The sequence below is a fragment of the Liolophura sinensis genome, chromosome 6 (assembly GCF_032854445.1).
Source record: "Liolophura sinensis isolate JHLJ2023 chromosome 6, CUHK_Ljap_v2, whole genome shotgun sequence".
NCBI classification, from domain to species: domain Eukaryota; kingdom Metazoa; phylum Mollusca; class Polyplacophora; order Chitonida; family Chitonidae; genus Liolophura; species Liolophura sinensis.
Window position 1 is genome coordinate 19,284,094 of NC_088300.1, and position 12,834 is coordinate 19,296,927.

Below are 12,834 nucleotides of genomic sequence, written 5' to 3' on the forward strand. Positions count from 1 at the left end.
TATGTGTCTTATAATATATCCTGAAAGACTTTCAATGCATACCTGACAAACTGAAATGTGTTTATTGTTAGAAGATAACAGGTTTATCAGTCAACAGAAAACAAAGCAATACTGCTCTGACCAGAGCGTTTTTACCACTCACAAATGTTATGTTTGTCTCAAAATTTTATTTTGCCTGAATTATATAAACATTTCATCAACTTGAATGTTATGTGCTTTCAAGCGGTGTTGATATACATATGATGATGGTAATGAAAATATGTTATTTTAATGCTCAGTATTTCGTATAAGTTTTTCAGCAACTCTAGTAGAGAAAGGTGATCAACTAGTAAATAATGGTTTTTAAGTTATATGAGACTTACACTAAATTACAAAAATATTCATGTGAGTTACATAGTAATTAAATAACACAAAGTTTTTGCAAACTCAGTACAGCATGGAAATTAGACGGTTAAAACATCCGTGACTGTATAGCTGAGTAACTATTTCTTATCATACGACTAATGAAAAAGCCTCTTCGTATAACTTGATGCATATATTATTCCAGTCTCAACTGCTTAAAACAGATATGAAGAGTCATGAAGTAATTAGAAGAACACTATTACTGCTGCACTGCTCCCTGTCACCCACCTGCACAACAGAGCTGTGCCCCTGATGACGTGTGAGGCAGGGTGCCGCAACAGCTGTCCCCATACCCGATGGCCACACGGTCCTGGGTCATATCTACACAGCACACCTGACCTGGTGGCACAGGCAGGTACCTGAAACAGGCGACATAAGTAAATAATCTGACTCAGTTCTAGTCATAAACACTCAAATCTGTGATTACTTTGGTGAAATATGGTGTTTCAGATGCAAAACATGAAATGTGATTCTCCTGCATAAAAGTATCTGTAAAATTTTGTGATTAAGTTTGCAGCAGTTATCAATAAAGCTACAAGCACAGATGAATTTGTGACTTCAGTTCCACCAATATTATACAAGATACATTTGTTTGTTAGCTTGGGATTTAATGCTTTCTATTTCTGTCATTTCACACCTGTGTCTCCATGTTCCATGCCCATTCCCAATGGTAAAATATTGTGCTACCTCAGTGAAATACCATTCTGATGACACCATGCATGACACCTTGTCTATGTAAAATTGATCGCAATTCTGTCTGTTTATGTGGATACATGTATATAACCATATCACTGACTTACACAGGAGTTACCCCTTACCTGTGTACCAGCCACACACTCACCTGCTTCCACAGCACTGGTAATTCTCTCTTCGTCTGTGGAACCTCCCACCACAACAGACGTCGTCAGGGGCGGAGCGAGCTGGAATATAGCTCCTCCCACAACACTCATGACTAGGCTGTGCATCATGAACCACTCCATCACAACATACCTAGGGAACAGGGATAACAATTTAGCAGGCTGTGACAACTTCTTGTGGCGATACTGTTGGGGAAACTTGACAGTGGGCCTCAACCTTTTTCCACAAAACGCATATTATTGCCACTCAAGATAAAATATCAGTACTTTATTTTCCGTTTTCAGTTTTGATGTCATCACAATGATATACAATGATGAAAAGCGAGTAAGCACCAGAAATTCTACCCTATCAGCGATGAAATTATTTAATTAGTAGTAATTAGTCATATATGCTTTGTTATGTACAACTGATGCTTGATGCAAATGGAACCCCATGCCATGGTATTACATGTATTGGTATCCACTGGATTTTTAAATGATATAGTACGGTGACGTGAAAATTATATATATTTTACGTGAGAGTTATGTACCTTCGGTCCCGAGTAACACACACTCCCGCATACATTTTCCTGATGATCACAGGTCAGGTAAGTACAGGTGTTAGATGGGGGAGGGACAGTAGGCTCTTCACTGAAATAAACAAAGAGATGCAATACTGTCTACAGTTTGAGAGAAATAATTCTAGAAAAAAAGTACATGAAAAGAGTTTTGGTATATGCTACATTGAGTGTTTTTTTTTTTTTTTTACTTCATTTTTTCTGGGTGCTAGATTCAAATTAACTGATGTAATCTGATAGTGACAGAACTGAGGCGACTTTTAACTCTGGCCTCACAATATATTAATCAAAGTATGTCACTGCTACATGTTAACCAAATGAATACAACCTCACAGTTCATCCGTTTTTCAGGACGTGAAGATATCAGAATTGAGGAAAATGTAATGACCATCTAACTCTGTGCACAAGTTATAATATTATTAAGTTCACAAACAGAAAGATTAATGTCTCACATTTCTGAGCATGGTACCACAGTAACCCTGGTGATGTCATAGGACAGGATGATTCCATTTGGATTTTCAGGGGTGAGCCAGGAGAGGTCTATTGTGTCGGGTCCTCGGGTGACCAGGTTTGGGGGCGTCACCCCCTGGGGCCTAGCCTCAGCTGTGGTACCACGAGTTACATTACTTCTCACACAGTCATGGACTGTACAGACTTCCATCTGTATGAAAAAAAAGTCATGCACAGAATGTATAGAATTATATTAGCATCAAATCATATTTACATATCCAAAAAGAAAATATGAAGTGTACAGGTATGATCCTGTTCCAACTTTATTATCATTTGTATTTTTACGATAAAAAACACTGTACATTTTCCAGGTACATTTATATAGAGGGAACATTCGAAAATAAGGAAGTCTTAATTATCACATAAAATAATACGGATGTAAATACTAATTCCACCATGAGAATTTGCGAGTGCTTTAAAGGCCCAGTAAAAAGTCAGAGCAAGAAATCTACAAATTCTTTCGCCATGGTGGAGAACCTGCACCTTGTGTAGTGATTTAGGTACGATCAGAAAAGACAGGTACATGTAGCACAGTCCCCGCAGCTTCATTGGCCGACAAAACATACACCAATGTATGATATAATTCACCTGTATAGAATACACCGTGTATGGCTGAAGGTCAGTGATGATGTAAGAGCCCGCTGTCGTTTGATTGGTTGATATCTTCTCACCATCCAGGTAGATATAGTACCCAGTGACCTGACCATTGGGCTTGGCCGGTGCTGACCACACCACCTGTAGGGAGTGGTCACTGATAGGGAGCAGCTTGGGAGGGGCAAGGCCTTCTGGAGCTGTTAAATATCAGAAGTTTTATTTTGTTTTCCTTGCTGAATTACCTTTTTTCTGAAGGATTTGATGCTCATTATGAATAAGAAAGACTTTTCATACAGCTTTTTCTTTGTTAAATACATACTATAGCCTACAAACCCACAGATCAGGTTTCTCTAAACATCTTGATACCTTCAACACAGCATCGCACATAATATTTATTTGTTTATTGTTTAATGAGGTACTCAAGAGTTTGTCACTTTGATGATGGCAATCAGGTTTATGGGTGGAGGAGAACAGAGTAAACCATCAACCTTCGCCAAGTACCTGTCTGGCCTCTTGACTTACAGCTGAAACACTGCGACTTAAGCACGACCTCATTGGAAAAGTGCCTGTTAGTTGCAGTGAGCCACCACTAACCATCTGAGCCAGTGAGGCCCCAATACCTCTTTTGTTATTATTAGTTACCCACTGAAAATTCACCAACTTAATATCCAGCATGGTTGTGTTGCTATATCACAACAAATCCAAATAGTCTCAGGTAATTAAAGTTCCCTGCACTTCACACTTCCCTGTCTCTTACCTCCATCCAAAGTGGTAGCGTTGACGGCTGGGCTGGTGATGGTGGCCCCCCCTATAATGCTGATGGTCAGGGTGATAGAATACTCAGTGTTGGGGGTCAGATCAGTCAGTGTGGTGTTGTCAGCCCCAGGCCCCAGAACCTTGGAGCTGGTGTCTGTGTTACTGGTGTACACCACAGTGAATATCTCGACAGACCCCTGCAGTTCAACCACAGCTGCAAGACAGAACATCGCACAAAGAATCTTAAATTATCAAACTGTATCATCAAACTGTATCATCAAACTGGAAAAAAGATCATAACAGAAAATCATTTTACAAAAACCGATTTTCAAGAAAACACAATAAAAAAGCCCCTTGCTATGATTTAAAGAAAAAAGTGAACTGCACTGATTAAATAATCCATTTTTTGATTTTTGCCTGGAATTTAAAAATTCCATAAGAGTGCAGAGCATTGTGAGAATGTTTTATGTAATACTACCAAATGACATCTCTTTTACTCCTGATATTATGTCTCTTACTGACCAACCACTGGTCCCTAATACAAAATCAAATTTCATATAAATGTCATTTAAAAAAATAAATTTTTTTTTAGGCAATTTTGAGGCAACATCAATTATACTTTTGTTTCACAGACAAGACAACTCCAAATCAAAGATTGGAATAAAATAATTCTCATATTCACCTTTTTTATTTTGACTGATTTCATGTTTTTATGATTTACTTGGTTTTTTTTTATGATTTACCTGTTTTTTTATGATTTACCTGTTTTTTATGATTTACCTGTTTTTCCAAACTTTAATTCTGATTATGTCAATATGTCCTCCGGAAGAAAAATTGCGAGAATAGTCTACAAATAATTTCCACAAATTGGATGATTTTCAAGTTTTTATTTTTATACCCTCCTCTGACACCAAAAACATTTATTCTGTGCGTAAAACTACAATTAAAATTGGTGAGGCCAAAATGGTCAAATTTCTTTCAAAGGCTCAGCATCAGAAGACCCACACTGTACTTACAGGGTGTGGTCCAGTTCACCCACAGTGACATGTGATCTAAGGACCTCACGGAGACATCGGCAGGTCTCTGAGGGACACCTCCAAATGTGGACACCTCGTTGGACGGGCTGCTGGTCAAATGCCCAATACTATTGAACACGGTGACGCGATACTGATAGAAGGTGAAGAGTGTCAGTCCACGATCCTCATAGTATGTCTGATTCCCTGTGTACAGAGAGCTCCACAGCCCAAGGTTAGAGTTTGAAGCTGAAAACAGATTCACACATAAAATGTAATATTTACCTACGCAACCATTTAAAAATCAACATACACGTGAACAACAGCTGCCAACACTGGAGCATTATCCCACCCGTCTCTCCATTATTCTATGTTATTCTATCATTACATTATATCATGTGCACATCAACAGAATAAAACTGCTTTAAATGTGAAAGCATCTTGAGCCAATTTTATGCCAGTGTAATTCTTCAACCCTTTTCACATGTTTGGAAAATGTTGTTCTAGCAAATTAAAAAGTTTATAAAGTGAATAAATTGCTCTGGAATTTGCTCTTTCACATGCGAAAACATTGTGGAATCAGTCTAGTTGCCTCACATTACAGACCAAGTATTTAAGATGGTTTATATGTCCCTGCTTGGTAGGAAAAAACTATTATATTCAGCTACCTGGTGTGACCTATGCACTCCTGCTTAATATGATTGGGGCAGTTTCATTATGTCTTTTGGAATGAAAAGCAGGTGCCTTTCACTGCACCCAGTAAGCTGTTTTGTGAATGAGCAATCACCAAAGCAGAGTAGGACTCAAGACAAAGTCTGTTTAAGAAACAGTGTGAACAGATTACATTGAACGAGAGTCTTACGGACTAGAGGTCGTCTAAGTGTCCTCCTGGCCAGCTCGTATCTGATATTCGGACCGTTAGGGTAAAGTGGCACCTCCCCACGTAATGGTGATCATGGTCTGGGAGATGGGGACTGGGAATGGGGGTAAGAGACCATCTGGAGTGGCAGGCTGAGTCTGTACGGTCACACCCACACTCTCAGTGCAACCACCGGCTACAAGGGAAGTAAAGTTAGCATTTTTTTTATAGTATATGACATTTAATCTGGTACACAAATAAGAGAGGTGAAATAATAAGGAAAAATAAGAAACAGTGAAAGGCAGTGAAATGACCTGGGGCCAGAGCCACCACTTGTATGAAGCCTTCTTAATGTAACTACCATGGCAACCCGCAATGTAGGCATTACGTGGCCATGGCTGTTACATGCTTGTAACGCTTAATGAGCTTCCTACAAGTGGGTCCTGATTCACAATGCCTACTTAACGAGCCAATATTAAACTCCCAGTGTGACACAGCAGACCATTCAAACAAACTTCTAACATGGAATTCAATCAAAGCAGAGTAAACCGTAGCTAGTTTCCAAGATGACATCATAGGGGTTTAAACTGAAGGTCTGGAAGGGACTTCTTTATTTTTCAGGACATCAAATGATTAAAATTTTTTTTTACCATTTCCCAACCACTTTTTTTCTCACCTGTGCATGCCGCCACAGAGACGGTGTAGTTAGTGTATGGGATCAAATCATACAGGATGGCCACACGCTGACTGGTGTTGTAGATCTGTCGTGGTAGTGGTGGCACATACAGACTGTAATACTCCAGTTCTCCATTGGGACGGATTGGCTCCAGCCAGCTGATCTCCAATGAGCGAGGACCTAAAACTCTCACAGTGGGTGCTCGCATACCACCTGGTCCTAAAGGTGCAAATTTAAGCTGATGTGACTCCATATCAGGTAAGATATGTATCGACTTTAAAAGAAACAGTCACAAATGTTTGCAAAATGTAAACTGTCAATAGAAGTTTTTAAAGTCTTGTCTGAGAGATTTGCACGAACTGATAAATCTGCACATTGTACTTAAGTACATTTCCAACCATGCAATCAAGAATAGCCCCTTTAACTTCAGTATTCTTGGGTGGACTGTACCAGAGTGAACAAAGTTAAATCACACAAATGGACTTTTCTAACAGTAAATCAGTAGTTATAGCTGCACATGATCATCACAGATACAAGACGGATACAACATTGGTGCAAAATAAGAAAATTTTGATGGCATTCAACTCCAACTCCGAGATTTTATCAGTTAATCCACAGTAAGCCATTGTGTAAGCACGACCTGGAGGACAACGCATCTAATTTTAATAGCTAAAATGCCAAACTTACTAGATGAAGCTGTGATAACCTCTGCCCAGGGTCCAGCTCCAGTTCCCACATCATTTGTCGCCAGTATGCGGTACTCATAAGCAGTAAAGGGATTTAACTCTGCTGAGCTGTCTGTGTATACTGTGGCCACCATGGCAGACTGTTTGGTCACAACCACCGAGGAGTTGTCTCCCTTGAGTCTGCGCTCTACAGTGTATTGCCGTATGATGCCATTGGGCTTAGCAGGCTCTGCCCAAACCACCTGTACAGAGGCAGGGGTGGGTGAGGTAAGGGTGGGAGCAGGGATGCCTTGTGGTGCTGAAATTATACATTCAGAAAATATAAATATCAAAAAGTTGATAGTTGTGATGTCTTCTGGAGAGTCCATGTTGCTTTGCACTTCGCACTCATTGCAACACAACTTGTGCAACTTAGAGAGCTTCTGGTCGCAAGGAATAATTGTCATAAACTTTGAAATGAAAGCTGAAAAAATATGCTGGTAAAACCCAAAAGTGAATTCTTGCACTAAAGACATGAATTTTTGTCCCAATATGTGTCTGAAGTATGTTTATTTGACAGAGCACAGCCTAATATCTGTTCATACCTGCTTGTAGGGTGCGCACAGTTGAGGAATCCCCACTCTGCGTACATCCTGCCACAGTGCAGGCTGATAGCTGGAAAGTGTACAGCGTGTTAGCCTCAAGTCCATCTGCACGCAGACTTGTCTCATTGGCTGATACCTGGAACATGTTCACTGATTAATGCTAATATGCAAACTCTTTAAAACACAATTTATGTACAACATGTCTGTCCTGGGGTTCTCCTACAATGCTGTGTACAATATTAGAGTAACACTCAAGTAACAGCAAAGGTATCAACATATTATAGTCACTTTACCAGCTCTATCAACATAAGCAGAAGATATGTATACGTACAGATTGCCTGAGGACAGAGTTCTGATAGACCATATACTCCGTCAAGATCCCGTTAGGTTGTAGTGGAGCGTTCCACTCCAAATCAATGTAGTTTGACATCACTGAGATAATGCGAGGAGGGTCCAAAGAGGTGGGTTCTGCAAAATAAGTTTGGTAGTGAGTGCAAAAGACAGCCCTGGCAGTGAGGCTCACAATGCAGACAAATGTACGTGTTACTGTTACAAGGGTTAATTTTGGTATCCAGTTGTAACATAGAGTAGATAAGAATGAACTCTTGATTATATAGACAAATGATAGAAGAGCATAATTTATGTAGTAATGATATCATGTAATCAGGCTAAGACAAAACTGGAAAAGCAGCCTAAAGTAGATGTAGGAGTTCAGATTGAAAATCACACATTTTACTAACCATTTTACTATAAATGATAAAAAACGATAACAAATTGGGGCAGTAGATTAAGACGAGACAGACAGCAATGGGAAACAAATAATTTTTTAATGAGGCCTATTAATGAAGACTATAATAAATGCCAGCTGAATAGCAGATCATGGCTTACCTGCTTGTTTGGTGTACATGGCTTCCCAGGTGGACAAAGTAGGCCCAAAGCGGTTCTGGGCAACCAGCCTGAACTCATACTCTGTGAACGGTCTTAGTCCCACTACAGTATGAGTTGTGGCTGTGGAGGGGCCAAAAACACTACAAGAGAAACAAAACAGAAACATTGCAAACTGTGTACTTTTACAGTTTTGTTTGATAATTTGTATTTGAACTGACTGAGGTAAAATTAATCAAACTGAGGCCAGATATCTCTGGATGTACATTACAATCCAGGATAAACACAGTTAGAAGCATGCTGCTAGCTTGCTACAAGCACACCTTCGGCATGCTACAAGTGCACCTTCAGCATGCTACAAGTGCACCATCAGCAAGCTTCTAGCATTCCACTATATACTACTCCACTTGCGTTCCTCTGCTGAGAGTGTAAAGTGACTACCATGGAGAGTCTACCCCAACTTTCTCCTATACGGCATTAGTCTAAGAGATTTTTTTGTTTGCACATTGTAATATGCAGATTCTGCTTTTTGGGTCTACCTTGTGAGTAATGAATCAGGTAAAAGTGTCATGTATCTTGCTACTCACTCAGTGGCTGTGGCCCCGGGAGTGGTGGGCCTCATCTGTAGTGTGTAGGAGGGTGGGGTGTCTGCATTGTCTCTACCCACTGTCTTCCACACAGCCAGGACAGAGGTGGAGGAGGGGGAGCTTAGTACTGGGGGTTGCACACCATCTGGGGCTGAAAAAGGAGATGGCAGTACTGGGTGAAACTATATACAAATCATGTTAAATTTTATTTGATTGACGTTTTATACCTTACCCAAGAATATTTCACTTATACAATGGTGGCCGACATTATGGTGGGAGGAAACCGGGCAGAGCCCGGGGGAAGCCCATGACCATCCACAGGTTGCTGCTAGACCTTCCTATGTACGGCTGGAGAGTTAGCCGGTATGAGCTGGACTTGAACTCACAGCGATCGCATTGGTGTGTGGCTCCTGGGTAATTACTCTGTGCTAGCGCGCTAACCAGCTTAGCCACGGCTCCTGTTTAAGGAAGTGGACAGGCACATCATCAATGAATTTGAGAGAGCCACTGCACTAGCCACAACAGAGCAGCCATGGTCAAATTAGCAATTCTTCACAGACAGGGGCCTCTGAGGTTACAGCTGCTTTTCATGGCCAATAAAATGGCAACATTTCAAAGTAACACTTTTTTTACTTAGCATTTTCAGTTTCTCCATTGCATTCACTATAAGTCACTGCCAATGAGGACACGATCGCCAAGGCAGAATTTCATAGACGCACATATTTAACGTAGTATGTGCATGCTGGCGATAGGTTAAAGCATAACCTGTTGAGTGAAAATTAGCACCAAGCTCCTGTATAACTTGAGATCTTGTAAAATTTTTATTAAAAAAAGTGATGGCCATCTGAAATGCGAAGTCACTTGTATGTACTCAAATGATAATGAATATCTAAACATTTTAGTAAAGGTATTAAGAAGGCTCTACATATCTTCTTACACAAGAACTTGATGAAAAGGAAAAGCAATAATTTAAGGGTTAACCATGTTTCATTTTAGTATGTTACACTAACTTCTAAATGTCACTCACAGAAGGTTTTGATCATTTAGATGCTAATTTCTCAATGTAACACAAAGTGAAGACGAGAACTCACATCCTTGGGGCATCTCCACCTCTCTGATACTGCTCAGCAGAAAGCCCTTGGTGTTAGAGGCATTCACCTGTACAGAGTACCTGGAGTATGGGATCAAATCCTCAATCAGCACCGGGGAGTTTACTGTTGTGTTTCGGTACAGGCTCTGTCTCTCCTCTGACACATTGTAGTTCCAGTTCACTGCAAAGGATAATACTGATGAAGTTCATGAGTATTCTGATATATACATCGTGTGTCATATCACACTTGTTACTGAAATCAACGAGTTATTATGCACAAATAACCTCCATTATTTAGCACTGAACATGTGCTATGCCAAATGTTATTGTTTATAATTGTTTCTTGTTTTCTTTGGGGTTTAAATGCCTTTCAATCTCAGTTTAATCACACCTTAAGTCTTTGTAGTAGTTAAGTACTTGGCTCATAACTTCCACTCAGCACCAAACCAGGAAAAAAGCAAGATTGGGTTTCAATTTAAAGCCTCTGGTTTTCCACACTGGTTTTCAACTTCAGATCATTGATGATGAATTTTGATCTGAATGATGCTACTGTAATTTACACAACATAATTCGCAAATATGCATATTTTTTTGGATCTGATTTCAATTAACAATGCATTTGTTTTTAACATCAGATCAGTGAAGTATACAACTCAATTTTTCAACATTAACATAAAGCATACAAAAATTTTGGTTTGCTGAAAGGCATGACTTGTTTCATCCATGTACATGTGCATACCTGCATCAACGTAGAATGGCCCAGAGAAGTAAACATCATAGTACAGCAACCCATTTGGAGTGTCGGGGGGAGACCACTGGAGCTCGACTGACCTCGCATCTTTCACATCTAGAGCCACGATGTTGACAAATCCCCTTGGGGCATCCTCCTGGGTGCGCGCCTCTACCTCCCTGCTCATGCCACACCCCTTTACAGTGCAGGCACTCACACGGAAGGCATGCACGCTGTACGGCAACAGGTTGTCAATGGTGTACGTACGACGGTTAGGTGTGTGAAACACACTCAGGCCATTGTGGAACAGTTCGTAACTCACTATCACACCTGAGCAAACATAAAGAGAATTCATAAAATCAATGACAGAGAAAAGCAACAATAGTGACTAGAAAAAAAAGACAGGATTTTTAATTGATTTTTTAATTTTTTCACTCAATAAATAAGTTTACAGTATAAAAAGAAAATTATATTTGTTGATCAAGATTTCTAAAATCTCCTCCTCTTTAAATAGAATGACTTTAGGAAATTTATGTTGTGATGCATTGGTATATAAGTGTAAAAACAAACGATAATCAACAGGTACAAGTTTTGCCTATGCAAATCCATTGTAAAGCGAGTTACTTACCATTCGGGAGCTGGGGGAGGCCCCAGGTGACAACAAGGCGGGTGGGGCCAGGGGAGGTAACCACAGGGTCAGGGACCCCCTCAGGAGCACTCTCCTCAGTGGTGACATTGCTAGGGGCACTCAATCTACAGCCTCCACCCGTACATGCCTGAAACAATGCAGAAATGTTTACAGACCGTGTGACAACTTCACTTCTAACTTCAAAACATACAATATGAAATGAACCTTTCTTATATATAGTTAAAATGAATTGGAAAAATTAAGCTTTGTCACAATCTCATATTTAAAGAGCTCAAAAGGACTTCTGTCTGTCTGATTACAAAACCTGCTATTACTTACTGCAGCCCTGATGAAGTAGGTCGTGCCTGCATTGAGATTGGGGATGACATAGGTGAGGAAGCGGTCAGTGTTGTTGTAGACCAGCTCCCCGACTGTAGACTGGTTCACTGACAAATAGAGCTGGTATCTCTCCAGCACGCCGTTGACCTGATCAGGGGCAGACCACTGCGCCTCAACCTGAGATGTTCCTACAGCAAAAAAAAAAAATATGAAAAGTATTTTCATCAATATTCTTAAACAAACTAATACATAATACACAAGTAGTGTATTTCATCAGGATGATGGTGTAGTAAAATGCTGAAATATTGAGTCAAAATGAAGCTTTCTTTTTTCGGAATTAAACTACTTGTTTATTACCTGAAACATATCAGTGGATCTTCCAGATTTCAAAGTTAACTAATACATTCCATGACATGGTCATACATTTAAAGTTAGTTGATATGAACAGGTTGCAATAAGAAGCAATGTTTTCACAACATTGATATACCAGAAGATACAAAACATAATGAAAAGGTCAAAAAAGGCAAAATATGTACGTAGTTTATTAAACTCTTCTTACATCTTCCTAGTCACAAACGACAAATCACTGTTACCAATCAAAACATTATACCAGCCACTCAGAAAACAGGTTATGTTTTTGCCATCGCCATTGTGTTTGTCACTCCAAACAATCATCAGAAGACTTACCTAAAGACTGAAGGATTGGTGGTTGCATGAATGACGGGGGGAGTTGAGCAGTTGTTAGATCAGCCGATGGCCCTGAGGCACACCCTTGTTTAGTGCAAGCTTGTACATAGAATACATAACCTGTGTATACCTGTTGATACACAAGACAGAGACATCATCAGAATGTATATATCTAAAACAATACTCCTACATATTTGTAATAAAACACACATACCATTACCTGAGGGTACCAAAAATTGACCCCAGATATCAGTCAAGCTATACAAAAGTACTATAAGAACTGTATTTATTTATTTGATTGGTGTTTTACGCCGCACTCAAGATTATTTCAATTACACAATGGCAGACAACATTATGGTGGTAGGAAAGTGAACAGAGCCCTGGGAAAACTCACA

General features: G+C 39.8%; 1 protein-coding gene across 1 annotated transcript in view; it reads right to left on the reverse strand.

Annotated features, from left to right (window-relative positions):
- Positions 1–12,834, reverse strand: part of LOC135466977 (usherin-like) — a 65,365-nt gene that overhangs the window by 14,522 nt on the left and 38,009 nt on the right. Inside the window, 20 exon segments of the mRNA XM_064744731.1 lie at positions 631–761; positions 1,244–1,392; positions 1,790–1,889; positions 2,269–2,477; positions 2,915–3,117; positions 3,678–3,890; positions 4,693–4,938; positions 5,552–5,627; positions 5,629–5,744; positions 6,225–6,443; positions 6,912–7,208; positions 7,495–7,630; positions 7,826–7,962; positions 8,383–8,522; positions 8,967–9,117; positions 10,058–10,237; positions 10,795–11,115; positions 11,414–11,561; positions 11,753–11,940; positions 12,440–12,569. Of these exon segments, the coding sequence (XP_064600801.1) occupies positions 631–761; positions 1,244–1,392; positions 1,790–1,889; positions 2,269–2,477; positions 2,915–3,117; positions 3,678–3,890; positions 4,693–4,938; positions 5,552–5,627; positions 5,629–5,744; positions 6,225–6,443; positions 6,912–7,208; positions 7,495–7,630; positions 7,826–7,962; positions 8,383–8,522; positions 8,967–9,117; positions 10,058–10,237; positions 10,795–11,115; positions 11,414–11,561; positions 11,753–11,940; positions 12,440–12,569 (3,490 nt within the window).